The 26,473-nt window shown below is 53.9% G+C and overlaps 10 protein-coding genes across 10 annotated transcripts; 6 read left to right on the top strand and 4 right to left on the bottom strand.

Annotated features, from left to right (window-relative positions):
- Window positions 1-1,113: 1,113 nt before the first annotated feature.
- CPAR01_10100 (N-acetyl-gamma-glutamyl-phosphate reductase) lies at window positions 1,114-3,866 on the bottom strand (the record flags this gene model as incomplete). Its single annotated transcript, XM_060494363.1, has 2 exons — window positions 1,114-1,169; window positions 1,235-3,866. 2 exons carry the CDS (start codon window positions 3,864-3,866, stop codon window positions 1,114-1,116), a joined length of 2,688 nt encoding a protein of 895 aa, XP_060346545.1.
- Window positions 3,867-6,618: 2,752 nt separating this feature from the next.
- On the bottom strand, window positions 6,619-7,626 carry CPAR01_10099 (synaptobrevin; the record flags this gene model as incomplete). Its single annotated transcript, XM_060494362.1, has 3 exons — window positions 6,619-6,638; window positions 6,758-6,989; window positions 7,510-7,626. The coding sequence occupies 3 exons, from the start codon at window positions 7,624-7,626 to the stop codon at window positions 6,619-6,621; spliced, it is 369 nt and encodes a 122-aa protein (XP_060346544.1).
- Window positions 7,627-10,267: 2,641 nt separating this feature from the next.
- On the top strand, window positions 10,268-10,624 carry CPAR01_10098 (uncharacterized protein; the record flags this gene model as incomplete). Its single annotated transcript, XM_060494361.1, has 1 exon — window positions 10,268-10,624. The coding sequence occupies one exon, from the start codon at window positions 10,268-10,270 to the stop codon at window positions 10,622-10,624; it is 357 nt and encodes a 118-aa protein (XP_060346543.1).
- A 1,853-nt stretch (window positions 10,625-12,477) lies between these two features.
- Window positions 12,478-14,357, top strand: CPAR01_10097 (glycosyl hydrolase family 76; the record flags this gene model as incomplete). The annotated part of the gene is made up of 3 exons (XM_060494360.1): window positions 12,478-12,583; window positions 12,638-12,742; window positions 12,793-14,357. The coding sequence occupies 3 exons, from the start codon at window positions 12,478-12,480 to the stop codon at window positions 14,355-14,357; spliced, it is 1,776 nt and encodes a 591-aa protein (XP_060346542.1).
- An 891-nt stretch (window positions 14,358-15,248) lies between these two features.
- CPAR01_10096 (uncharacterized protein) lies at window positions 15,249-15,455 on the top strand (the record flags this gene model as incomplete). Its single annotated transcript, XM_060494359.1, has 1 exon — window positions 15,249-15,455. The coding sequence occupies one exon, from the start codon at window positions 15,249-15,251 to the stop codon at window positions 15,453-15,455; it is 207 nt and encodes a 68-aa protein (XP_060346541.1).
- Window positions 15,456-16,283: 828 nt separating this feature from the next.
- Window positions 16,284-18,126, top strand: CPAR01_10095 (cytochrome P450; the record flags this gene model as incomplete). The annotated part of the gene is made up of 4 exons (XM_060494358.1): window positions 16,284-16,975; window positions 17,041-17,528; window positions 17,605-17,821; window positions 17,925-18,126. The coding sequence occupies 4 exons, from the start codon at window positions 16,284-16,286 to the stop codon at window positions 18,124-18,126; spliced, it is 1,599 nt and encodes a 532-aa protein (XP_060346540.1).
- A 2,706-nt stretch (window positions 18,127-20,832) lies between these two features.
- Window positions 20,833-21,287, top strand: CPAR01_10094 (uncharacterized protein; the record flags this gene model as incomplete). The annotated part of the gene is made up of 2 exons (XM_060494357.1): window positions 20,833-21,178; window positions 21,235-21,287. 2 exons carry the CDS (start codon window positions 20,833-20,835, stop codon window positions 21,285-21,287), a joined length of 399 nt encoding a protein of 132 aa, XP_060346539.1.
- Window positions 21,288-21,785: 498 nt separating this feature from the next.
- CPAR01_10093 (uncharacterized protein) lies at window positions 21,786-23,209 on the bottom strand (the record flags this gene model as incomplete). The annotated part of the gene is made up of 5 exons (XM_060494356.1): window positions 21,786-21,916; window positions 21,967-22,859; window positions 22,913-22,922; window positions 22,983-23,055; window positions 23,138-23,209. 5 exons carry the CDS (start codon window positions 23,207-23,209, stop codon window positions 21,786-21,788), a joined length of 1,179 nt encoding a protein of 392 aa, XP_060346538.1.
- Window positions 23,210-23,225: 16 nt separating this feature from the next.
- CPAR01_10092 (uncharacterized protein) lies at window positions 23,226-23,432 on the bottom strand (the record flags this gene model as incomplete). The annotated part of the gene is made up of 1 exon (XM_060494355.1): window positions 23,226-23,432. The coding sequence occupies one exon, from the start codon at window positions 23,430-23,432 to the stop codon at window positions 23,226-23,228; it is 207 nt and encodes a 68-aa protein (XP_060346537.1).
- Window positions 23,433-24,071: 639 nt separating this feature from the next.
- On the top strand, window positions 24,072-25,864 carry CPAR01_10091 (PrBiP; the record flags this gene model as incomplete). Its single annotated transcript, XM_060494354.1, has 3 exons — window positions 24,072-24,195; window positions 24,414-24,495; window positions 24,550-25,864. The coding sequence occupies 3 exons, from the start codon at window positions 24,072-24,074 to the stop codon at window positions 25,862-25,864; spliced, it is 1,521 nt and encodes a 506-aa protein (XP_060346536.1).
- Window positions 25,865-26,473: the final 609 nt, after the last annotated feature.

The following is a 26,473-nucleotide window of genomic DNA, read 5'->3' as shown; positions in this document are numbered from 1 at the left end:
TATTTGCCGGGGGTGGCCCAGAGAGTTACGCCTTTTCATCTTCTTCTGGTAATAGAACCCAAATATTCATAACTGAATACACCAGGGATGAGTAGAGAACACCTATAGAACAGCGATGATATGCCATACCTCGTAAATTACCACCAATGTTGGATAAAATCGTCTTCGACATGGACGCCAAGCAGCAGCGGCACCTCAACTCGCTCGGAGCAGAGGTCCCTTGCACACCAGAAACGCACTGTACAAGGGCAGGCTGTGCGTTGCCTCATAGATCCTACCAACCCTCACAAAAGGCAGGCTTTACATCAAGATACAACCCCCCCCCCCCTTCGCCCTCCGACCTAGGTATACTCCATTCAGCCCCTCCATCGTCATCTTCAAAGACGAGACGAGCGCGACGCAGACTTCATCGATATTCACTCTGGCGCCCGAGTGCTTCGATGGGAGGGAGCGCGAAGGAAAACCTCTGGCGTGGGAGCCCGAGGCGCCACTTATGCACCCCATCGACATCTACGAGGCACGGCGGCTGTTATTGCTACAAGTCTGACGGGAAGCACGTTCGATCTTCTCTTCATAGCCAATCTTGTTTCTACATCACGAGATTGCGGCTCAAAGGGCTCCTTTTGTGTATACAATGAGTTAAATTGTAGTTCAACTTGAATCGTGACAAGAATAGCTACGCTTGCCTGGCAAGCCTTGACAAACCTCAGCTCATCGACGTCACGATAATATTTAAGCAATGCTTTAAATCTGTATAATTACCTCTTTCTTAACTCGTAACCCGGTATATACATGCATACAACAACTCACGTCATGAAAGACGGTCCCCAACGGAACGATTGCCCCGCACCCCGGAGTCCCCTGAAGCAGGATGATAAAAAAGAAAAGAGTCAGAGTGCCCCTGATTGTGAGGTATCCAAAAAGGGGCTTGTAGGTAGAGAGGGAAAAGCAGACCACGCAGTTGAAAAACCAGAGGGAAACAGGATTTGAAAAAGAGAAGAAAAAAATTGGAAGATGCTTTTTGAACCGGTTATGACTCCAGATAAGTTTGAGTGTCCGCGCCGAGCCTTTGTGAATCTAATCCGCTCCTTGATCATTGGACGCCTGAGCCCCTTACATGGTGGGAATACCCTCGTACTCGGCGTAGCCGAGGGCGAGGTTCATGTTCTCTGTGGCAGAGTGTTAGTATACTTGCTTCTTCCGAGGGGCCTAGATAGAGGTGGGGTTGACTTACGAAGACATTGAGTTGCCGCGCCCTTGAGCAGGTTGTCAATGGTAGCGCAAACGACGACGCGCTTGCCGCTGCTGTGGACAGCGAAACCACCAATCTCAACACCATGCTTGTTCATAATGTTCTTGACCTGCGGTGAGTCGCCAATGACCTTGACGAGCTTCTCGCCGGCGTAGCGGTCCTGGTAGATCTGGCGGATGTCACGCGAGGTGATGGTCTTGTTGAGGGGGATGTGGATGGTGGCCTGGATACCACGGAACCAGGAGGCGACGTGCGGGGAGAAGGCGACGTCGGTGCCGAGCTTGGCGCTGATCTCGCGCTCGTGGATGTGGTCAGTCAAGCTGTAGGGCATGAGGTTGTCCTTGAGCAGGTTGACGTCATTCTTGGGGGAGGGCTTGGTGCCGGCGCCTGAGTAGCCAGAGATGCCGAAGACGGAGGGGGAGCCGCCGAGGTGCTCGACGAGGGGCGCAATACCAAGCTGCGCAGCGGTGGCATAGCAACCGGGGTTGGAGATCTTGTCAGCCTTGTAGATCTCGGAGCGGCCGGTCAACTCGGGCAGACCGTAGGTCCAGGTGTTGTCGAAGCGGTAGTCGGCGGATAGGTCGACAATGACACTGCGGTGGTCGGCACCGCTCTTGCGGGCATCAGCGATGGCCTCAATGTAAGGCTTGCAGACACCGTTGGGGAGAGCCATAACCCAGCAGTCGATGGCGCCCTTCTTCTCGAGCTCGGTGACCTGGTCGGGGCTCAGGTTCTCGTAGGTGATCTCGCGCTTGGTGTAGCCCTCGAGCTTCTGGCCGGCGAGCTCACGGGACGAGACGTGTCTGAGGTCCATGTTGGGGTGCGCGTTGAGCATCTCAATAAGAGCCTGGCCGGTGTAACCACGGGCACCGATGAGAGCGACGCGGGAGGGGACGTCGTTGGAGGCGTTCTTCTTGCCCAGAGGAGGGTTGGGGTTGGTGGTGGTGTAGGTGGCGAAGGTGCGCTTGCCCGAGAGAGCAGCGGCAGCCGGAGCCCATGTCGGGCGGCGAGCCATCGTTGAGAAGCCACGGGCCTGGGCGGGGGTGGAAGACTGGTTGAGGTTGCGGCTCGAAGTCTGGGCGGCGCGACGGAGGCGGGCCTCAAGGTTGGAGTCGCCCAGCATGGCTCTACCATGGGCGTTGAACTCGTCGGTCAAGACGCCGAGCTCCTGGAGGTTGTCGATGCCGTACCAGAAGAGCTGGTTGCCCTTGCTGGAGAAGCTTCCGTCGGCCTTGTCGAAGAACCAAGTGAGGTTCTCATCCTCCTCGCTGACGGTCCAGACGAGCTTGGGGTGGTCCTTCTTGATGGCGTGGAACACGTTCTCGGTGACATTGCTCAACCATCCCTCCTTGGTGACGGTGAGGGTGGCCAGGGTCGGGTGGGATCGGTTCTCATTGGGGGGCAGAACGATGGCGAGGCAGTTCAAGGGCTCGTCGTAGTAGGCCTTGAAGGGGGTGCCCTTGAGGAAGTCGATGTAACGGTCGACGGTGGCCTCAGCGTCCATGCCCTCGCGGTCGCGAATGAGGGTCTGCTTCAGCTTGGCGAGATCGGGGAACGATTCGATGCTGTCGGAAAAGGCGATCTTGTCGCCGCGGCGAATCAGGGTACCCGCGCCGGAGTCGGTGAACAACTCCTTCTGCAGGTCGCTGGGGTGGATGATGGCGACGCTGGAGCTGCGGGGCAAGGTCTCGAGAAGCTCCTTGATCTCCTTGATCTTGAGGCGAGTGCCGTAGCGGCACCAGGATTGAGACATGAGGTGGTCGTACTCCTCGTCGAGGTTGATGTGGGAGATCTTGTCGCCAGTCTCGCCGTTGAACAGGCCGCCCTTCTCGGAGAGGTAGACAATCTTCAAGGGCTCCAATGCGCGGGCCAGCTCAGCCGCAGCGACATCGGCGTTGACGTTGAGGATCTGACCCTCGGTGGTCTCGGCCATGGAGGTGAGGATAGGGACGTAGCCCTGGGAGATGGCGAGCTCAACGGGGGCCTTGTCGACGCTGCTGATCTTGCCGACGAGGTTCCACTTCTCCTTGTCGAGGTAGTCGGCGGTGAGGACGGTGGTCAGAGGGCGGGTGCGGACGCCGAGGCTCTCAAGCTTCTCGACGAGCTTCATGTTCTCCTGGAGGAAGAGCTTGCGGGCAACGGTCAAGGTCTTGCCGTCGGTGACGCGGATACCCTCCTCGAACTGGGGCTCAACACCAGCCTCCTCGAGGAGACGGTTCAGCTGGGGGCCCGCGCCATGGACAATGACGGGGTACAGGCCGACCTCGTAGAGGAAGGCAATGTTCTCGCAGAGGTCATCAATGTAGTCGGTGAGAATGGCACCGCCGACCTTGATGACGGCAAACTTCTGGGACGAGACGGAAGTGAAGTATGAGAGGTATTGCTGGCCCTCGCGGCGGCTGCCGATCTGACTCAATGTGCGGATGATGATGGCGCGGGTACGGTCGCGGTTGGCCTGCTCGGACTGGGAGCTGGTGGAGGAGAGGGCGCGGATGGCATTGAGGCGCTGGAAGGGGTTGTTGACTCGGGTGGCGGCGATGTTCTGGCGACGAGCGACACGAGGCACGGCGCGGCGGGCGCCGGCCCGAAAAACGGCAGAGGTTGCGGAGAGCATCGCGACTATTTGGACTTTTGGTGGGAAAACAGGTCAGCCAGGTTTGCGACGTCAACGAAGAAAGCAATTGAGAAGCAGAGATGTGTGTTGCGTGGTCTTCGCCCTCGTCATCTGCTCTTTCTGCCCGTGCTCTCTACTATCGGTATCGTATTCCCTCGTCCTCGGGGTCGTTGCGGTCAGCTTCCCGAGGAACGGCGGTCGAGCAATGTGGAGGCGGATGGACTCGACGAGAGGTATAGAAGGGGGAAGGAAGACGTTTGGGTACAATTCAAGGTGCGTGAGCTCCTTCACGGAGCATTGGAGGTCTGGGAAGGATATAGAAGACTCACACACACACAAACACCTCACACAACAGACCCAGGCAGATTAGCTTCGAACTCGGTCTGACTGACTGACTCTCTCTCTGACTCTTCTAGCTGCCAGGAAAAGTGTCCAATTCCAGTTCAATTGAACAGCCCGGGAGGGTATAAGGGGTGATTGACAGGGGAACGGAATAAAGTAGGAGAGAGCAAGAGAGTAAAGGAAGAAAGAGGGAGAGAAGGGAGAGCGTAGGTGTTGAGGAATCGGAGAGACGAGGCTTTTTACTTTTTGAGGCCTGCGAGACTGTGACTGGACGTTTTTGGTGGTGTGGTGGGCGGTGGTGCGGTGCGTGGGCAACAGAGCCGGTATGATGCAGTGGAGGTGTGGAGGAGGGGCAGGGGCACCGAGCACCCAGCAACTGTGCAGGGCCGCAGGCAGGAACCTGAGCGGGAAGCAATTGGCGGGTACCTTCCACCAGCCAAGGGAAAAAATCGACCGGTACCGCTCTCCGCTGCCATTGGCAGTCTGCATCGGCTCGCCGCCGGCCGCCCACACTTCGCATCCGCATCTGGGGCGCCATCTGACAGCTGGCAGCTCATCGGTGACATGCGATCGCGGCGATTTGGGAGGAGCTAGGTACCTTAGGTATGCGCCGTCTAAACAATTCTCTCTTCTTTCTCGATGCTACACTCTTCTCTTTCGTGCTTCCGCCTCTCCAAATACCTTTCCTACTAGAAAGTCTCCTTCTTCCCAGTGTCACGAAAACCTCGAGCAAGTCAAATCCCAACCAAGAAACACTCCCGCTGCACCACCCGTCACCACCACCCTCATCCACCCGTCGAACCTCAAAACGGGAAAAAGCGCCCCATCACGAGTGGACACCCCGGTTATTGGTCGGATCTGATAAGGAATCACCCCGGTACGTACAGATCACCAAATGCGTGTGCTGGGCCACCGGGATCTGCAGCAGCCATGCACTTTTTTTTTTCTCTTCGCTGCACTGCACTGCACAACAAGCTAAAAGAGGCATTTCCGTAACCTGAAAATGTTACTTGAAAATTTCAATTCTTCTTCTCGGCTAGGTGGAGTAATGGGGGAAGAGCGAGAGCGCCTGACACGAGCCGAGGCAGGCCAGACATCCCATCTCAATCGTTGAAGATGTTTCGGACGTTGCTTCTTGACTGACTGCTGCTTTTTTAACATCGTGACCGTGCATATGTAGCCCGGCAAATGTCTAGACCACACATGAAGAAAACAACATACTGGCAACCAACCAACACGCATCTAAAGTAAACCGTCCATCCTCCCAACAAGAATCCCAAAATGCAATGGCCAGCCTCGTCTCTCTCCGTACCCTCCCTCTATACTCTAGTCGTCCCTGAACCATGTGGAAACGACAGAAAAAAAGAGTGGACATCGAATGTCAACTCTAAACGCCTTCTCGGATCCGTACCACCGCTGGCCCAAATTCCGACGCAATTCCGGGGACCGGTGCAGAGATCGCCGAGCTTGAGATGAACCATTCAGGACCTGGACCTGCCATGCTGCCTTACCTTACCTTGGCTAACAATACGGATACCAACCGTGGGCTACTGCTACTTTATTTAGGATGGCCCACGGCAGTATGCAAGACTGACTGCCTGGCTGGTCCTCGTTTACCTGCTCTCATCCATCCATCCACACACACACACACACACACACACACACACACACACACACTTGTACGCACACCGTTTGAGATCGTGGCTCCGATAGTATACATGGTAGACTCTTCTAGAGGGGGCTCGTCTGCCGAGACTGGCAGTTTCAGAATCCCTCGTGGTTCCATTCACTGGGGTCTGGAAGCTTGATTCCGATAACATTGTCACATTGAGCAAGTTTTGATCGGCATGGTTCGATGTCTTGATTTCCTTCGATCAGCACGTAATGAGATGCAGGAAAACGGATCATCCACCAATAATGAACCAGGACATTGTGTTCACAGTCAAAATGTTCACGGAAAGTTCGGACACCGTTATGAAAGAGATCTCGCAGAGTTGCTGTGGAAAAAAAAGACTCGTCACTTCATTCATATACAACAAGCGACCAGACTGGATATCAAAACCAGGGCCAGTGAGAATTCAAATTACGCAAACGCCTGCCATCCCTCATACATACATGCGGTTGATCCGCAGCCGGGCCGTTGCGACTGGCTAGCTTCCTCGGAGCGAATCCCGGAGCCGGCCAGAGCAGGCCTTTGCATGCAGACCGTTGAAGTAGATCGGAGTCCGTTTCGAACAACCTCCGCGCTTCCCAAGTCATTAACCCATAGAGGTTGGCTCTGTGTGCCGCCTCATCCCCTCGTCTCCCACGGTTGCTCGAAGCCTGCGAGATATCTGACAATTCATTTCCATATCATGAGGGCGAACCATGAGCCCAAGGGGCTAGTGTAATGCAAAAAGTGTGGTATCTGTTACTTGCGAGTAGCAACAACTGAGGGGGTTACGTTAGCGCGTTGCGACGACTACAACATTGACAATGATTAGAGCCACAGAACAGAGACAGACGCCGCGATCCAAAGGAAAAGCGCTAGAGAAAAATGGGAGACATACCGGCTGGAATGACAATGATGAGAATGAGGATGATGATGCCGGCAATCAAGCACATGCGCATCTTGACGTCCTTCCACCACATCTGCTTGCGGACGCGGTTGGCGCCCCGACGGAAGCCCTGAGCTGACACAGCCAGGTTGTCGGTCTTATCTTGCAGAGCATCCAAACGCTCGCCTCTTTGGGAGACCTTGTTGATGTTCTCGCGCATCACGCCGACGGTGTCGTCGATTTGCTATAAATAGATCATTAGCACAGGACTCTGATGATACGGTTCCGAGTACGCAATAAGCGAAACAAATTTGCCCCTGATTGCAACGCCAACGACGAACAATGAAAAATCGGAAAGCGATTGTGGTTCCTAGCGTTCAGATACTGTGCGGTCGCAGAGGCTCGTCATGTTGCATCGTGGTCAATTCGCTAGGGATTTCCAGATTGCTGGTATCGATTGCGTTGGCTAGGGGACACGGTCGGCATTCTGACAACCATCACCGATGCGATCGACGTTGTCAGGTATGACGACTGTTTATCTCCCGCTCAACGGCGTACGATATCGCTTGTCGTCGATATGCGGCCGACGAGCTGAAGAATTGATGCGATGCCCCAATCAGGCGTAGTTGGCGACAGCTTAGGTCGGGCGGGTAGCTCGGTCGGTCGTCGTCATCTGGCGTCGGGCAATCCGGGGCAAAAGGTCGAACCAACGAAAAAGAACCACCTCGCGATGAAAACATCAAGAAAAAAGCAGCGCAACTTACAGCTTGCAAGGCCTGGGTTCTCGCATTGCCGCCAGCTCCTCCTTGCTGTTGCGTGCCGGCCGTGTTGGCAGCCTGGCCGCTGGGGATGTACGGGTCGTAGGGGGCGTCTTCGGGCATTGTCGCTGTGGTGACGGAGATGTGAGGAGGGTGAAGTTGGGGTTTGCCGGCGGAGCTCGAAGCTGCAGCTGGTGGATAAAAGTCTTGCTTCGGGAAAGCGAGATTGAGGATTGAGTTGAACGAGGTTCCGGGTTTGTTGGAGGATGCAAATGGCAATCGGTCGCGGTTTGTTGATTGATGGTTGTAGAGTGTGTGAAGTGTGGTTGGGAAAGAGGAGAAAAGGTGGTTGGAGCCTTGGAGGGTGTAGGCGGGCTGATGAGGTGGTTAAGTTCAGGTTCAGGTGATGAGACGCCTCCCGCTTGGAAAAAGAGGCGAGAGCCCAGCCGAAACAAGGTCCCCGTCTGAGGATTTGGGGGGGATGCGCTGCTGTTTCTTGCCGGGGGGTGGCACGGGGGCACGGGGGGTTTCCAGGTTGGGGTGGTGAGGAAGACTCAAGACGGTCGGAAGGGGACGACGACGGCCACCTTGGGGGATGCTGGACCACTAATTTTAGTCGAGCTGGGAACGACCCAGCCACTGGAACAAACTAGCAGCAGGACCTCCCAAGGGTTGGAAGGGGCGCAAGAGGCGCACGACAAGGCAATGAATCCGACCGATAGCAACAATAACCAGTTGATTCCAATGGTCCCTGGGTGGGATGGTGAGTTGCACGGCCGTCAGGACGGAGACGGGGCACCGGGGGGGTCAAGAAGAGGGATGGTGGAACGGTGGATGAGGGCCAATCAAAACGACCGTTTCGAGCAGGTCGGAGACGGACTGAGCGGTACGTATCCTTCGTCCGGTGCCTGGGGAACCTGGCGAAAAGTGGAAATGCGCAGTCAGTCACGAACGCAGTGCCAAGTGGCCCTCTGTTCTCTCTGTCTTTTTCCAACTCAAAAGTCTGCTGTTCTTTTTGGCTCTCTCCCTGCCGGGTGCTCATAGACATGACAAAGGCCCAACAAAGGTTGTTCCCTGAATACGAGAGCAACTGGAAGCGTCTCCGGGCCAGCACTGCCATTCCCTCGTCAGCTCTTCCTTGAGAGGGGAGAGGACCACTAAGGTATCGCAGTCACGCAGACTCGTTCCAGGGACTATTCCCATGGAGACCTTTGCTCCGACCTTCCCAACTTGCTTTGCTACACTGCTGCTGAGAAGGCTGGGCATTAGATTGGCGTCAGCTTTCTGCGCAGCAAGGTGTTTTCTGGCGCCTCCCAAGTAGTCGGAGCCAGTGCCACGGACTCGCGGCTTCTGATGTAATCATCGGGGCGGTGCTGCAGGGTCGTCACGACTCACAGCCTGGACCCCGACGGAACTGAATTGCCCCGGAGCCATGACTTGCACCATGCCACCATCTCATCCGATCCCATCCTCAACCTCTAAATTTCCAGGTTGTCTCCTTGGCGGCACGTGAAAGCCTGCCACGTGATACGCGTACTGTCCCCGAATACGATGACAAACCCGCGTCCGAATATTACCCGTATCATGTGGCTCGACCTTCGGCCAAGACCTTACGTAAGGCGAAATCCGTCTGTCTTGTGGCGCAGCATAGTGGCGTTGCATCACCCAGACCAGACCAGAATTTCTCCAATACCATCTTCTGCCTGCCCACAGCAGTAACCCAGAAACCGTAAACTCCAGCCGTTCGTCGACCAAGGTAGATGATGGTTTCAATCTATCCAGGCCTAGCACCGCCAAGGTTGAAGAAAATGACAGTATAAAAACACATCGAACTGCCAAGCCAGCAGCACCCAACGCAGAGATGCCTATATTGGCAATCGAATCCGTTCTTGTACACTGAGAGAAACGGGAATTTAAATCTAGGGAGGAACTTCACCGGCTGGACGTTGAGAACACCTGCCGCTACTCCAACATTCATCACGAGGACCTGAGACCCAGATGAAGCCGGAGACACCAACGCTGTAGCACCCGGTACATCGCCGTGAGCGCAAAGAAGGCGACGATATACCCTCATGTTGACTTGAGCCCGTACCGCTTCCGCACGTCCTGTGTCGCTATTGCAGGACCATCCCCCATGAAGCACGCTGCAAAGCTGATCTTACCGCTTGCGATATCTCGACGAACCCTGGATGGTCGCAACTTCGTTTCATCGGCCTACCGGTCGGGCTGGCACGTTACCATGAGCGTTCAACGAGACAACTGGCAAGTGTCTACGAGACCAGATGCGGTTGAACACATCATAATTTCAGGCTTGCTGCCGAGGAATGGACTTTGTGAGGGCAAATTGCGCTCTTCGCACTCAGCAATGCGGAATGATGAGACTTAATGCCAGCGAACCAGCCGGTGACAAAGCGGTCCACGTACCACGATGCTCCGCTGGCATGCTACTTTACTGTTGCCTAGGCCAAATGGAAACGCATTCTTCAGTCTCGACGGCGATGCTTGGAGAGGGCTCAGAGTGCGAGTCTGGCTGCATTTACCATGCGATGGCTTACTCACGGCCAGGCCTACGAATGGATATTTGCATAAGATCGGCTCCGAGTTTGTGCCCCTACTAAGCGCGCCGGCGGCTGACCCGATGCACTGATGGAATGGAGCGACCAAGTGCTGAAGCTAAATCGTTCGCGGAAATGGGTTCATTCGCTCGAGCAGCCGCCAAGCTTCAGGTTTATCAATTTTAAAACGGCCTACAACGGCTGAGAACATGAGGACAAGGTCATCTAATAACGCGACGGCAAACGGTCGTCTGATGTCCTTCGATTGTCTGTCTGCCCTGAAAGCATCACATCGCTCCAAGCATACAACATCCGAACCTAGAGGAATCAAGACCCTATTCTCGGCAGTCAACCTGGAGGATTCTTGGCGTCGGCCTACGGCGATTCCCCCGCTCGCTACCAATTCTTACTTTGTAGCCCACCAGCAGGGAGGCGGCGGCCCGGACAGCTTTGGGCTCTGTTTGGTACTGATTGGACCAAGTCTAAAGTCCGGGACCAGCGGCATATTGGCCCTGTCGCTTCCTAGCCACCCCCCAGAAGCTCTGCTGATCAACGACGTCAGCTAGCCCCGTTTTATTCATGTTATTCATCCAAGTTATTCAAGCGGAACTCCAACAAGTGGCATCATGCGGCATACCGTCGTCCAAAAGCAGAAGCAGATGGCTGCTTGCACCGCGCCGTCTTGCTGGGCAAGGTCGCAGCGCAAAACCAAGACACCAGAATAGGATACCATACACAGTACCGTGAAGACACTATGGTGTTCACAAAGTCAATTCGCTCAAGTGTCGTCCGGCTTTGACCAGATGCAAAAGCTAATCCGATTATTAACAGCCACAATGTCAGTGATCAAAAGACGAACCAGTGGGTCGTTCGGCACTGAAAGCAGGCTTTAGGCCTGAGAGGAGACACAGAGACAGAAACGCAGGCTGGGAAACATTGATGATTTAGTGTTTCTCGCAACAAACCTTGGGTCGACAGCGGCACAGGGGGGGGGGGGATCCAGAACCTACACTATGTAGGTAGCCCCAACAGTTCCCACCTGGGTTCCGGAAACGTCACTAAGTTACCTCACGTAGTGCGAGCTGGGGGATGCCAGCGACGGGTCAGCGATGTGCAGCACCAAGCTCATGGGATGGCAGGGGTTCGGACCACAGCCAGACGCGCTGTGGATGGGACGGTTGCACAAGCATCACAAGCATGTTGAACAAGCTTAGCTGCCAATGCTAACGCTAGAAACAGAAGCAAGGAGGATGGCCCAAGACCAAGGGCAAACTGGCAAATTGACTCTGGCACCAGGAAAGAAACAAAATACCTACCGGCAGGCTACCCAATGGCTGGGAGTCGCTGGACGGCATCAAACACACGAAACCACAACAAGCACACACGGCGGTGAGACATTGTTAGTTGTAAGACTGGGTCTCGTTCAGCTGGTTTCGCGATTGCTTGATTATCCAGTCTTACCAGTCCCGAAATGCACTCGGCTCTCATACCTCGGTGCCTGTCCTATTTGTTGTTCCCCAGTCCAACTTTAGCCAGAAACGAAGGCAAATCTCGTCTTTGCGGGATCCTCTTTGCAAAGTTCGTATTGCTTTTTGGGAGCTATTAGTGGACCTCCGCCGCTCCTTTACTTCCCTCGGTCTCTCGACTCGAACGGTTCCGTCTTTGCTGGTGTCTTCGACTGCTCCTGACCAAACTCGTATTTACTTGGGGCTAGAAGCTGCTTCTCCCCTCCCACCTTCGTTTTTCGGTTGTCTCTCACGAACGACTAAGGCAGATGCAGACTTAAGAGACAGAAGAAGCAGCAGCAGTCAACCAGTAGTGGCAGCAGCAAGCGTCCGCACCTCCACCGTCATCGCTCCTACTCGATCCTCCCCGGTTACTTCGGTCTGGACGACGAGAGCCTGGATCCTGAACCTGGCAAACTGGGCTTGCCTGACCACCTCGGAAACTGACAAGGTGCTACTGCTTCTTTGAGGGGTGTAGTGTGTTCAACCTGCATGCACGTACATGCCAACACCAACATACAAGAACACGCACTTTCCCAGGCTTAAAGCAGTGTTGTTGCGCAGGTGTGTGTGGTGTGGACAGACCAGCCGCCATACCAATTCACCTCTCGTTTGTTGAAGAGGGGAAAAAAACGCCAACCAACCTTGCCAGTTCTTAGCTCGCATCATCGGAGCTACTCCATTACCTCACGAACGTGGCCCGACTCCCATGCGCACCGTCTGCCCGGTTTATGCCAGCAAGTCTTGACATTGTGCAAGTTTTTGGCCGCTTTCTTATTCCAACCTTGCGGCATCCACTTTGACACTTAATCGACGCTTCCCCCAGATTCCCAATTTTCAGTCCAACCTTTCATGCGGTCCGTTCATCGAAGCCAAGGATCCCTCCCACTGCAACCTACCGCATCATGATCGCAATGCGGGGCCGGCCATCATGGGCTTCTGTAAGCCGGCTTTTGCCGGCATTTTTACTGGCAACCGTCCAGTTCACCACGGCATACAATTTGGACACAAGTGATCAAGGTGAGCGAAAATAGCAATCTGATGACAATCTCGACTCACAAGTGGTATTCATAGCCGGTATTAAAACCATTGCGAGGTCAATGACCGAAGATCTCATGTCGTTCTACGACGGAGACAAACCTGGCAAGACCCCAGGTCTTCTCCCCGATCCATACTACTGTAAGTACACATCCGAATCCCTGCTCTGCTCTCGACTAACATCATGTCAGGGTGGGAGGCCGGCGCGATGATGGGCACCATGATCGATTACTGGTACTACACAGGTGACAGCACTTGGAACGATATTGTCACTCAGGGTCTCCTCCACCAAGTTGGCAAATTCAACGATTACATGCCAGAGAATCAGACACGAACCGAAGGAAACGACGATCAAGGATTTTGGGGGCTCGCAGTCATGTCTGCCGCCGAGTATGGGTTCCCCAACCCCCCGGACGACAAGCCACAATGGCTCGCACTGGCACAGGCCGTATTTAACACCCAGGCCGCGCGATGGGATCCTGACCATTGTGCAGGAGGTCTTCGATGGCAGATCTTTCAGTGGAATAACGGCTACGACTACAAGAACACAATTTCCCAAGCTTGCTTCTTCGCCCTTGCCGGACGCCTGGCTGTGTACACCGGCAACTCGTCGTACTCCGACTGGGCAGAGAAGACCTGGGATTGGATGGTTAACGTCAAGTTTATTTCCGACGACTACTATGTCTTCGACGGCGGTCACATTCAGTACAACTGCACCAACATCGTACCATATCAATGGACCTACAATGCTGGCGGCATGATCCTCGGCGCTGCTGCCATGTACAACCACACTGGCAGCGAGGTGTGGAAGAACCGACTCGACGGGCTGGTCAAGGGCGCAGATGTTTTCTTTGTTGGCGAGGAGAAGAACATCATGCAAGAGGTAGCATGCGAGACGGTTGAACTCTGCAACCTCGACCAGCAGTCCTTCAAGGCATACCTCAGCCGCTGGCTGGCGGCCATCACTAAATGGGCCCCGCACTTGACTGATGGCATCATGTCCAAGATCCGCGCTTCATCTATCGCGGCTGCATCGCAGTGCAAAGGCGGTACGAACGGACGCATGTGTGGTTTGAAGTGGACCGAAAACGGGACTTGGGACGGAATGCAGGGTGTCGGACAACAGATGGCCGCGCTTGAAATCACCCTCGGCAACCTCATCGAAACTTCTCATGCACCTCATACTGCAGACGTTGGCGGCACCTCTCAGGGCGATCCTGGAGCCGGAGGTAATGACATCGGTCGGACGATCCCCGCGGTCTCGACCTTACCACCATTAGGCGGCGGCGATACGGCAGGTGCAGCAATCCTGACGATGGTTGTCCTTGGTCTCCTGATTGTGGGTGTCATTTTCATGATGCTGGATGAGACGTCCAAAAAGCCCATGAAGGAGCGGTTCTTCGACTTCCGTTCCGCGCTTCTTGGTGGCGGTGGCCTCGCTGCACTAAGCACCAGGCGAAAGAATGAAGAGATGAATGAGAAGGGCAAGGGAATCGATAATGATGCATCGAGCGACGGTGACAGTTCGCGTGAAAACGGAATACTGTCTCCCTTACCAACGAAAGGATACACAATGAGCAGCCACCAAGGCCTGCCACAACGAGGCAGTGTGCTCTCTCATATGAGCGGGACAACGGCAGTCACGGATCCGCCTCCAGGAATTCCCATGGTCCGAGAGAAGAGGCTGAGCAGGAAGAGCCGGAACCCAGCACTGCGCAACAGCATTGCGTCACAACGATCGGCTCGAATTGAGTAGACCCCGTCTCGTTTCACGGTCTGGGATTGGAGCAAATTGCATTCAACATCAAAGGCGTTAAATGGCGGGGACAAACGGACTTCTGGAACATACTTGGATTTTACATATGCATTGGGTTGGCATCATCTGGCATTCATTGGAGAATAAAACCAAATAGTCATGGCCAGCTATTACGACACAGCAAGCTCTAGAAGATCGAGAGCTGGGAAACAGCCACGACGTTATGACGACCTGTACATAGATAGATGATGCCGATTGTAATTGAAGCCGCTATTGGCTACTCTCTCAACGAGAAACTCGAGTGAATAAATCTGTTAATCGGTGGTATAGCACGACGGACTGGAATCAAATGCATTCATTATTTCCCGGCTGACGGGGCCGGTACGGCGCCGCATCCAGCTCCGCCCGCCGAGTTGACGGGCGATTCTCGCGGCGAATCCTGTGGCGGAGCTCTCCACATAAGCTTGGCATCGAGGCGACATGCGCAGAGCTCCAGATGAGAATGAGTGAGGACAGAAGATAGAGTTTCCAAGCCTTCCGGCAGTTAATTTAAACCACGGAAACGCCAGAACTTAGAAAAGGGGAATGCTTTTTGAACGAGGAAGTAAGATTTGAGGATACTACGCAGTCGGATGTGTTTCCTTGCGATCCTCGCATTTGACCTTCCGACGAGCTTGTCACTTTGATGTCAGACAGCTCAACTTTGAACTCGCTTATTGGTAAGACTTACCCCCTTGTCAATGGTGAAACTTACCATGGATGTGCAACTATTAAATATCCGTCCATACACTCGCACGCGGTTTTATATCTCCCCCGCTCCTAGAACATGGGAGCTCAGCCAATGGAGGGCTGGGTATTTCCTGTTCACATGCCCGAACACGAGGGGGGGTAATGGGGCAAGGAAGGAGGGATGTGGGGTGGTGGTGGTGTTGCGTGTCTCGAGGACGTGGTTGTGTAACCATGCCAGATGACGATGGCGGCACAATTACGGTCTCTTTTTTGAGAGGTAATAGGCTATACCGAGGCATTTCACATCCTTTAGAGGTGGTCTCTAAAGTCTTTCTCAGCGCTACTGAAGAGGAAGGAGCGAATTGGTGATCAGCCCTGTGCGGCCATTTTGTTTCGTCAGAAGTCACCAGAAGGTGAAGTTCGTCGCTCTCTCCGATGCTGTTTTTGCGGGGGGATTAACATGATTGTTACTTCAGTAGGCTATCTGTAATGGGCTTCAGAGGCGGTGGGATTGGAGGGGTCAAGAGCTAGCTCGATGGCCGTAGCGTAGCGCTCCCGTGTAAAAGGTTCCTAGTGGTGCTAGTTGAGCCAAACTGCCGCTCTTGGAAGGAGGTGGCACCGGGGGGGCACTAAGATATTATGTCGAGAGCTAGTTTAGGTCCAATTCCTAAAGATGGGTGATGAGGGGAAACCACCGGGGATATCCATACGTTACCTTCTACGAGATGGCGATGTTACATCATTCTGCGGACTTGCGTATCCTCTCTGGACGCACGCACATGGGATGGGGCATGTCTCTGATGGAGACTTTGGTGTATAAGATATGCGACTCTGGCCAGCCTACGTGTGCCCAGGGAAGATTCTAAGGTTTGGTCATTTTAGGATTACTGATTACTTTATCTAGTGGACTCCTCCGTACCGAAACCGAAATCCAAACAAACTGGGTCCGTTCTTTCATTTGGAAGAGGGAAACCCTGGGCGACATAGTAGTCGGAGACCTTTTCCGTCTGATGTTGTACCGGCTTTCTATCGGGCAAACCGGCACGGACTTTGGAAACGTGCGTGAGCTTTAACTGCGATTCAGTCCTACTCCAAAGGGTTGAGGGGTACCAGAGCTATAGATACAAGACCAGGACCTTCACCTCACCTCGCCATCTTAGAGTTGATTGAACGTTCTCACACCACATATCGAACACCATGGCGCGAGAATACCTATATGCAGCTTCATCAGCCGCCCTCGGGTCCTACGTCCTCTGGACGCTGGCCGAGAAATACTTCACCTGGTCACACAGCTCTCACCTCACAGCAAACCACGCCCTCGCCAGCCCGCTCCTCGCAACGCTCTTCGCCCTCCCAGCCCTCATCTTATACAAGAAAGCATGGTACCTCTTCAAAATGAAGGCCCTCCGCTGCGCTCCCGCGCCCACGTACCCGCACAAGGACCCGATCCTCGGCACCGACTGGATCCGCGCCTCGCTCGCCCGGCAAAAGGAGCACAAGCTCCTTGAGTGGTGGCAGGACCTCTTTGGCGCGCTGGGGAATACGTGGTGGGTCAAGACGCCCGGCGGGTGGGTGCTCATGACGAGCGAGCCGGAGAATCTGAAGGCGATTCTGGCGACGTCGTTTGAGGCGTTTCCTATCATTGGGCCGAGAAGGGAGGCGGTGCTGCCGATTTTGGGGGAGGATGCGATTTTCTCGGCTAATGGGGAGGTGTGGCATGGTGCTAGGGCGATGATGAGGCCTAGTTTTGTGAGGAATCAGATTGCGGATTTGAATTGTTTTGAGAGGCATGTTGGGGATCTTATTGGGAATATTCCAAAGGATGGGGGTACGGTGGATTTGCAGGCGTTGTTGTACATGATGACGATGGACTCGGCAACTGATTTTATGTGAGTGCTCAGAAGAGATTTACTTGGCGAGTGAAGAATAGAACATACTGACGATAGTTCTCCAGGTTCGGGCATTCCACCAACATGCTCACGACGCCGTCGCCAGAAGCCCGCGACTTCACCTCGACATTCGAATACATCACCACCCGCTCTGCCATCCGCTCCCGCCTCGGCCTGCTCACCTTCCTCGACAACGACAAGAAGTGGGATGAAGGCCTGAAGAAGATCCACGGCTTTTGCGACAACTACATTCGCAACATCAGGGAGGCCGACCCGGAAAAGAAGCAGGACCCCGAAAGGGGCTACGTGTTCCTCAACGAGATGATTGGGAAGCCCGGCATGACACCCGACTACATCCGCGCGCAGCTGCTCTCCATGATCCTCGCGGGGCGGGATACCACGGCGTCGACCCTGTCTGCGCTGTTCTGGATCCTGGCGAGGAGGGGGGATGTTGTGAGGAGGTTGAGGGGCGAGGTGGAGGCTTTGGAGGGGAGGAGGCCTACGTGGGAGGAGATGAAGGATATGAAGTACCTGAACAATGTGCTCAAGGAAAGTAAGTTATTCGCTGACTGTTTGGGAGGAGGGGACGTTGGGAATAGAGTGCTGACGGTGCGATGCGTCTTGATTAGTCTTGAGATTGTACCCGACTGTTGCGAGCATGTCGCGCGGCACAGGACGGGATACGACGCTACCTGTAGGCGGAGGACCCGATGGGAAGTCGCCAATCTTCATCCCGAAAGGCACGGCTGTGCGGTGGTCTCTGTTCTGTCTTCACCGGAGGAAGGATCTGTATGGTGAGGACGCTGATGAATTCCGACCCGAGCGCTGGGAGGAGATGCGGCCGTCGTAAGTTTATGCCCCCTTCCGTTCCCTTTCCATCATATTCCTACCCTGGAACTCTGTCTTTTGATGAGAAGCCTTTGCTGACTGAATGAATCCAAATTCACAGATGGGATTATCTCCCTTTCTCTGGCGGCCCGCGTATTTGCATTGGGCAGCAGTTCGCGCTGACGCAGATGAGTTATTTTGTGGTGAGGATCTTGCAGACTTTCAAAGACATTCAGCCGAGGGATGAGAGGCCCATGTTGCAGACTGTGGGTATCACAACGAAGCTGCCCAACGACGTCTTGTTGAGCTTCACGCCGGCTTAGAATCCGCTGAAGATACGGAAGGTTGGTGTAGCTGGGTGGGTTGGACGTCATTGTAGAGGATGCTGCAGAGAAAGCTCTCTTCAATGAAGAAACTTGACGCGCCGATGGATTCATTTCTCAAAGTATCACATTTGTATATGTTGCCCCGTTGCTGCGAGAGCTGTAATCAAACCGAGCCATTGTCGGAAATTATTTTCTTGCACTTCCCTCTCAAGTATACTCGAATTTCTACTCACATGTTCTTCGGATCCGACCCAACGTCTATCATCAAATCCCATTCTTATTCTTTTCATGTTAATCATTTTGCTGTTTCAAAGTTGGTAGGTTTCGTTTCGATTCTGAGTCGCTAAAAGGAAGAACACCACATTTACATCGACCATTGTGCGACTCCTCAACGTATCACCTTGAGCAACCACGCAAACGACTGCCAAGCGTGTCAACGCAGCTAGGCGGATTCCATCCACTCTGTTCAAGACGCCCACCTAGCCTGTCAAAGATCTTGCAGCACCAAAAGCCCCCGAAGAGCGACAGCGCGGCATGCAGGTATCCCGCCTGCATCCCACAACCCCGGCAATGCAGCCAAAGACTGGAAATGATGCGTCGCGCCCAGGTTCGACCCCAGATACCACGAATACCACCAACCTGCACGATACACCCGCAGATTGGACGCACCGGTGACATGCTGGATCTCTCACGCACCATCTGCTTTCTCTCTTTTCCCCCTCATTCATCTCATGAGGAGCGATGAGCAGTGATCAGAGTTGCGTCGCATGGTGCAGATGAGGGAGGGGGGGGGGGGGATTTCGGTGGCACCATTGTGCATGTTACATGTCTTCTGGAAGCGAGAAATTAATAAAAAAGAGTCTCACCTCGTCGTCTATCACCAGCACAATCGGTCTTAGGGAAGGGGAAAAAGTTCCATGCTAATGTTGGTCACGCCTTGGCGGGATGCGCGGTCGGCGAGTTTGCGGATGCAAGGGCTTGCGGCAACCGAAGCCATGTCTCAAGCCCACCGCCTTGGCCCCTGGTCCAGGAATAAGAAAACGTCGATGGCCAATCTCAATCTCATTGTCTGAACCGGTGTTTCTCCCTCGAACCTTTTATTCTGGAGTCCATGAGGATTGAACTAAAGCTCCAGTTTCGTTCAACGAGTCATTAAAAAGGGCGATTTTTTGGTTCGCGTTAGACATTCACGGGAACCGACCGTGCCGTCGTATTTGTGCAAGGGCTAAGTAGACCCGATTGTGTCTCGTTGGGTGACGGGCTAAAGGGAGATGACAGGCGGGAGTGAGCTTTCAAATTTGGGCTGTGACGGGGCCCCCGTTCTGGGAGAGGAGGATGAGAGGCCGGATTCTTGAGGTTCAACCTGTCTCGTGGCACCGGGAACGTCGATGCGTGTAGCCCACTCGACAGCTCTCACCCAGATCTCTTGCTCCAAGTTGGGGGATCACAGGATACAGAAAAGCTGATTCGATATTGCGCGTCCTGGCACCAAGGGTGAGCTACGTGTGTCTTCCGCCTGATACTCACTGTTTCCTTTGGAAAGAGGTCTGTCTCGATTGGATTTGTGTCCAAGACTTTCAGAGCCATCGGTCAAAGTCGTTCGAAACTTGAAGACCTTTTGATAGGTGCGTGGAGGAGCCCCTCATCCAAGACCGCCAGTTTCATCGTCCCGTTGGAGCAAGACAAGAGAAGTCAAGGCATTAGCATCTTCACTAGCAAACAAAAACAGACCGGGGGTCTACGGATATATGATGGAGAAGGAAAGGTGGAAAAGGCGCAACGGATGAGATCTAAGGTTAGTGTTGGATTGCGGGAAGGGAGGCGGACACCCATGCTCCAACATCTCTTACATGCCCCTTTGGGAAGCAAGCAAACCAACATATTTCTTCTTCCAACACGATCTGCATTTCTGTTTGTCACGTTTTCTCTGCCAATGCTCTAGAGGGGAGAGGGAGTCGAGGAATAGACTAGAGCAACAGAGCCACAGCCAAGCACAGAAAGGGTACTTTCACTTAGTTAGCAGACAAACACCGCAATCTAGAGCCGCACAAACGACTGACCGCCAAACCGGAGTGCCGTTTCGGCTAGCCGCAGAAGGATCGGTCCTCCATTCGGTGAGGTTTTCCCAAGCCGGTCCGTCGTTGGCGACAGAAGCAAAGATGAAGGGGTGAACCGCAGATGGATGAGACCAGACTCCCTCACCCCCCCTCCTACCGAGAAAGGGGGCGAGAATCTACGTACGGGTTCCCGCGTAGGTAGAGCAAGAAAGCCGGGGTAGATGAGAGACATGGACGGACAGTCCAACTTAACAGGATCGTCCTCCACAAGGGATTGTAGTCTGCTACTTCTCTCTTGATTCTACAATTCTCCTACTGTGGGACGAGGAAGAAGAGACGCTTTGTTTCCTCCCGGGACGATCTTTCATTCCTACAAGATCTCCGGATTCCTGGTCCTGCTTCACCAAATTCACGGATCACCCGTGTACGCAAAGAGCTCCAGGACGCCCGCCCGCCCGTGACATAGCTCCCATCTCGATCCATGATTACCTGTTCTCCCCCCCCTTTCATCCCCCAGACCGCCATCGAACGCCTCTCCCGCTGTCAACGCTCCCTAGACCGGGCCATCTGAGCGTCTCTGCCGTTCAAACGGGCAAAACACAAAACACCACACACACCTCCCTCCCTCGCTCTCTAGTCGCAAGCCATGTCTTTCTACGAAGGGGACAGCCGCACCGGTCCTCAACCAGCGCCGCCGCCCCGAGCCCTCACGGCCGGCGAGATCGGAGCCATCATCGGCACTGTCATAGTCTTCATTGGCGTCGTGGGCGCGCTGTTCTTCTACCGCACACACAAGGCCAAGAGGCGTCGTGCGGAACACGGCGAGAGGGTTGACGACGATGACGACGACGAACACCGGCTGCACGACACGAGGCATCATAAAGGCGAAGACGGAATATTCCAAGGAGGAGGGAAAGCGTTGACGAAACCGCTCCCGGCGAGGAAAAAGACGTGGGACCCGTATGAAGGGGCGAAGACGGATGACTCGGATGGTAAGTTGTTTCTCTTCCCGGCGGCTCAGGGTGTTTGTAGACTGACAGTTGTGAAGCCGAGAGAGGCGAGAGCCATGAAATGCGTACCCAGGAAAGGGTGCGATCATGAACTTTAGGAGGAGACACTTGTTGGACAACGCGCCGCTGTTTGGTGGTTTGGCTTTGAGTCTCGATTGAATTATTCCCTGGTCTACCGCAATATTCAGATCAAGATGGGATGCCATCATTGATGGCTTTAGAGGCGACTGTAAGATGGATTAGAATCAGCATATCCTTGAAGCACATAGCGCCTATTTTGTTTTTAACGCGGACGAGAAAAGATGAGCGTGCTTCCCGACCTCTTGTCAACCCTGAAGTGGTGTGCTGGGTTTGCTGGATAGACTTGTCAGTCTTTGGAGTTCTCCAGGAGGAAGAGACTCAAAACATCAAACGGAACACGTCCATAGACTGAATTGAATTAAACGCCAATTCCTATCCCAACAACCATAATTGACTGAGCAAAAATGGGCATTCTGACCCGCTTCGTGATCTTACCTAAACGCCAGAGATGCTTCTCGACCCAACCAATTCATGTTCTACCGTAAATCAAAATCTGATGCACACGCTGCTACTGTTGACCAGGTTTGGGCATATAGCGGCTTCTAAATGCTTGGCTGATGCTAAATCTGCTCCCGATGCCGCCGTCTTGCATCTTACTCGCGAGGGCCTCCTCGAGAGCAGATTGCGTCACAGAGGCGTCTACTGTCAATTAGCACTGCAAAACAACGATGAGTGATTCTAGAGCTTACCATCCAAGTCACTGAAGCTGCTACCCATGCTTGGTGTACCGTCGCTTCCGTCTCGCGAGTACCCCTTTCTACTTGGACTCTTGCCAGACAGTTCGGCCGGACGCCGCGGTGAGAGTGGGCCAGCTGGGCGTCTTTCCCCTGTTGAAGGACCCCTGGATACCATGGCGGGCGAACTGGTCGACGAATCTGACGTCTCGGAGTGGTGAATCTTCTCCTTGCCTTTCGGGGTCCGTCGGGCATGTCGAGGGTCGCCCCGCAAAGTCGAACCCATATCTTGCGCTGATGTGTTGGACGATTGCGGCTTGTATTGGAGAAATGCAGGCTCGGTGTCTTCGTCTTCGTCTTCGAGATCAGTCGGTCCGTCACGCTGCTGGAAGCGGGGTGGGCGACGGATGATGCGCGATTGCGCTGGACTGGACTCATCGTCCGAGGATGTGGGTGAGCTCAGCTCATCGGCCTCAGGCGAAGTCGGTTCGGGGCTCCTGGGAGTACTCTGAATAGGGAGCGATGACAGGCGACGTCGCTGATTGTCGTTGGATGGCCGCGAAGTGGCAGGCTTGCTCTGGCGGGTCGTAGAGCCGCCGCCCAGGTTGCGTGTTATCGTACCTGAGGAGGCATTTCGTGTGATGTTCGGCCGAAGAGAGCTCGTTATTGGCGTCGCTGGCGTACTTGTATCGGTCCGAGGGAGCGGCGAATCGCGTCGGATGGATAGCGCGGAGACAGTTCGTTGGTGAGTATGTGGCTCGGCGCCAGGAACGGGGGATGGGGCAGAGGAGCCTTTGGCGGCAGCTGTGGCTTTTCGGACCTGGGCTCGAAGCTGCGCGGTATGCCTCTCGGTCAAGTAGGCTACTTGCTGAAGAAGGAAATCGACGGTGACATCGAAATGTAAGGCTCTAGGGAACGAGTGAGCTCGATGGTGTGATTCCGGTTCCTTGGCAGGACTTACAGTTCATTCCCTACACACAAATTAGCGATGCTCAAAAGCTCAAAAGTTCAAAATGCTAGCCATAACTTACAGTCAATCTCCTGCTTAGTTGCGCCAGAGATGATATTCCATAGCACATCGTCCTTGGCGGAATCCCAGTTGACCTGCATCGTGGAGTCGCATTAGTGTCGGTCCCGCGGCTACAGGCACCCGGACGGCTATGGGCGGATGGACTCATGGACTCACCGGAGGGGGATCCGTGAAATCGCCCCGCAGAATGGGCAGTCTGACGAAGACCGTGTACGTGGGATCAGTCATTCCGATCGTGCGTTCGTCATGCTTGCTGGCTCAGCTCTGGGAATGGTGACAGCCTCGGGGGATAGCTTGGGAAGAGTGCGACTTGAAGGAGTGAAGATGACGGAAGAGGACTGGCTCCCGTTGTCGTTGGGAGCCTTATCGGAGCTGCGCGAGCGATAAGGAGTCCGTGGTGGGGCGACTGATGACGGCTGGGGCCGGGTGGGTCAGGTGTGGCTTGGTACATGTGCTCTCCAAGCGTTTCGGGGAGCGAGCAGGACGACTTTCGTCTCAGGTTCTCAGCATCGTCCCTTGTCTAACCACATGCACTCACACCAATCGCGACGAACTACGATCTTTATAGCAAGGTGCTCCTTGCCAGGTACCTTCAAGAGAGCATCATCAAGAATTCTTTGCTGATAGCGCGGCATCTTGGACTTCAGGAGTAGTACTTTTTCGTCACGAATTCAGGCCGCTCAAATCCTCAAGGAGAAGATGCCATCTTAAAATCTTTAGCCACAACCAGCAAGCGTCTCCCTAGAATGTGAGGTCAGATCAAACTGGGATGCGAGCTCGGCTCTTAGCTTGAGCACCAAGAGACGTAGCCTACCGAAGTGAGCAGTATGAGCTAGCGTGGGATCAATATTCTGGTCAGCTCACTAAGCACCCAGCTGCCTTCGCCAACAACAGGCCACGATGGCCGTACTTCCTGTAAAAAAAGAACAGGTTTTCCGCCACATGCTCAGTCAAAGCTGAGCTGGCCTCACGATCCTCCTACAAGAAGGGCCAGGTCACCGTCGCCTCCATTGCCGAAGGCGTTCGCTATACTTGAAAACTATGCATTCACGACACCCCGACACATGACAGAAAATTGAAGCTGACCGAGATGCCGCCTTCCTCAGAAAGACATAGAGCCATTGGCTTTGGACTACTCGGTGTTTTGATCTTGTCATTATCGCTAGCATACTCTGGTGCATCTGCATTCGAGGTCACTGACTGGGAGGATGCGTGTAAGCCTGGCTTCATTTCTATCGTGAGTGTCTCCTCGGAACTCCAAAGCACTCATGAGCGTTGTAATTGATACAAGTTGTGTTGTAAAGAGCCTCGGACCTTGGTATGCGAGCGTGGGCAAGATACAACGCGGTGCCAGGAGGATACCGCTTGATGGCCAGAGTAAGCTTACTATTGAATTGAGACAGTGTAAGACTGATAGCAGACTGTATTTCAGGTTTCACGATCATGGGGTCGGATGAATTGGCACGTCATGCACAAAGTGATCCAAGTCTTTCAAGTGCTCTATTCGATTCCAGGTTGGACTACGGTCTGCAGCACACTCATCGATGGTGAGTGCTGACTTCTATCAGTGTTATGGTCTGCGATGCCGCCGAACCCGAGTACTTCCTACATCAGGTCATCAAGCACCCGATCCCTCACCTAAATTCAAGCAATCCTCACGAAGTTCACATTTTCAAAGACTCGGTAATCGAAGCCCTCTCGGAACTCAAAAAGGTGGTCGAGGCCTGGACACTTGGGCCCATTGAACAGGCGGTCGTGACTGTACCGCAATATTTCACCAGGGAAGAACGCGATGCCATCATGGAGGCTGGGGATTCCATTGGAATAGAAGTCCTTCGCATCATGAACGCGCCTACCGCCGCTGCTATTGGACTCGGCATAGACAAGCTCGACGACGAACTACACTTCATTGTGTATGACCTAGGAAGAGAAACCTTCGAGGTATCTTTGTTCGAGGTTGATGCAGGTGTGTTTGAAGGTCTGGCCAGTGTCAGTGATCACCAGATTGGCAAAGAGGTGGGCGGATTGATGTATCAAAAGCAGCTGAGAGGGAGCTCGGTATTCGACGCAACTGAGATGGAGACACTCGAGAAGACACTACCCCTTCTGGGTCGGGTTATCGAAAGCGCGAATCTTTCTAACAACGACATTTCAAAAGTCCTTATTGTGGGAGGCTACACCGAACCGGCACAGTTGAGATCCATGGTAAAGGCCTTCTTCGGTACCGGAGCCTCTGCGATCTTCGATTACCCAGGAAGTCTCCGTTTGATACCAGACACGTGGGACTACGACGAAGTTGTCACGTTTGGCGCGGCTGTCTTTGCCGAGAATGTCTGTGGACACGGAAGATATGATGAACTAGTCGGTACGTTTGAGGTGAATCCACGATCTGTCCTTCTCGAGATCATCGGAGGCGAGGCGCATCGGGTGTTTCAACGGTACACAATACTCCCGAGTACTCGGGCCATGACCTTCACCACGACAGTGGACGGACAGACGAGGATCGTCATACCAGTCTTCCAGGGCGAGCTGCCAGATGCGAGTAAAAACGACGAAGTACTTGTTCTCAGGTTGGACTGCATCCCGCCAGCGCCTCGCGGAACTCAGACTATCCAAGTGGTTTTAGAGGCAGACGTTGACGTGGCGGACGATGCGTACAGGATCTTGCTCAAAGCGTCAGCGCATCTCGTAGGTGGAAGAGAGCAGTGTTCGTACAGCGCTTTCGGGGTTCTTCATGACTTTGGTGCAGTTGATGCACTCACTGGCGAAGAAATTGAGCTTGAAGCAGCGTATGTCTATGGAGGAGTCGAGCCCGGGCGGCCTGGTATCTGCATCAATCCTCAAAGCGGTATTGGCCATCACTACGTGGCGGCAGCTGAATAAATCTCAATAAGAGACAATTAAAAGTAGCTGGTTGACTGATTCCAGAATCTTTGAATCCTTTCCCGCTGATTTGACCTTCGAAGCCTATTGACAAGGTGCCTTGTTAAACCCCTGAGGGAACTTCATCACTAACACCAGCAAGTCAATTCGCTAGCATGATGAACTGCGGTGCGATTTCTTGGAGGAACTCGTAAGACAAGACATTGAGCAGCTCAATTCGGCCTCCAAACTCGATAAATATTTGACGACCATCGCTAAAATTTCCATCGACCTCGAATACCAGACCCTTTCTGCTTTTAGACTATCCGCACCTCAAGTTCTCCACCATATCTCAGAGACAGGTCTTGCCCTGTAACGACTTCATGTAGGTGACCCACCGTCCCACAAGCCAAAGAGACAAATTTTCATCTTTTCATGCGAACCCCATCACGCTCACACACAACTCCGCTTCCTAGCCCGCGACCTAAGGATCCAATTTCGAACAGATTCAGCATCAAACAATCCGATATGGTGTAGTGGCCAACATGATGCCCTCTCATGAGCTCCCGTGAGTGAGAGGTTAGGCATAGCCCCGAGTTCGATTCTCGGTTTCGGAAATTCAAGATATTT

This window comes from Colletotrichum paranaense (genome assembly GCF_030867605.1).
Source record: "Colletotrichum paranaense strain IMI 384185 chromosome Unknown Scaffold_8.1, whole genome shotgun sequence".
NCBI classification, from domain to species: domain Eukaryota; kingdom Fungi; phylum Ascomycota; class Sordariomycetes; order Glomerellales; family Glomerellaceae; genus Colletotrichum; species Colletotrichum paranaense.
Note: the sequence above shows the minus strand (reverse complement) of the source record. Positions and strands in the feature narration are given on the sequence as shown.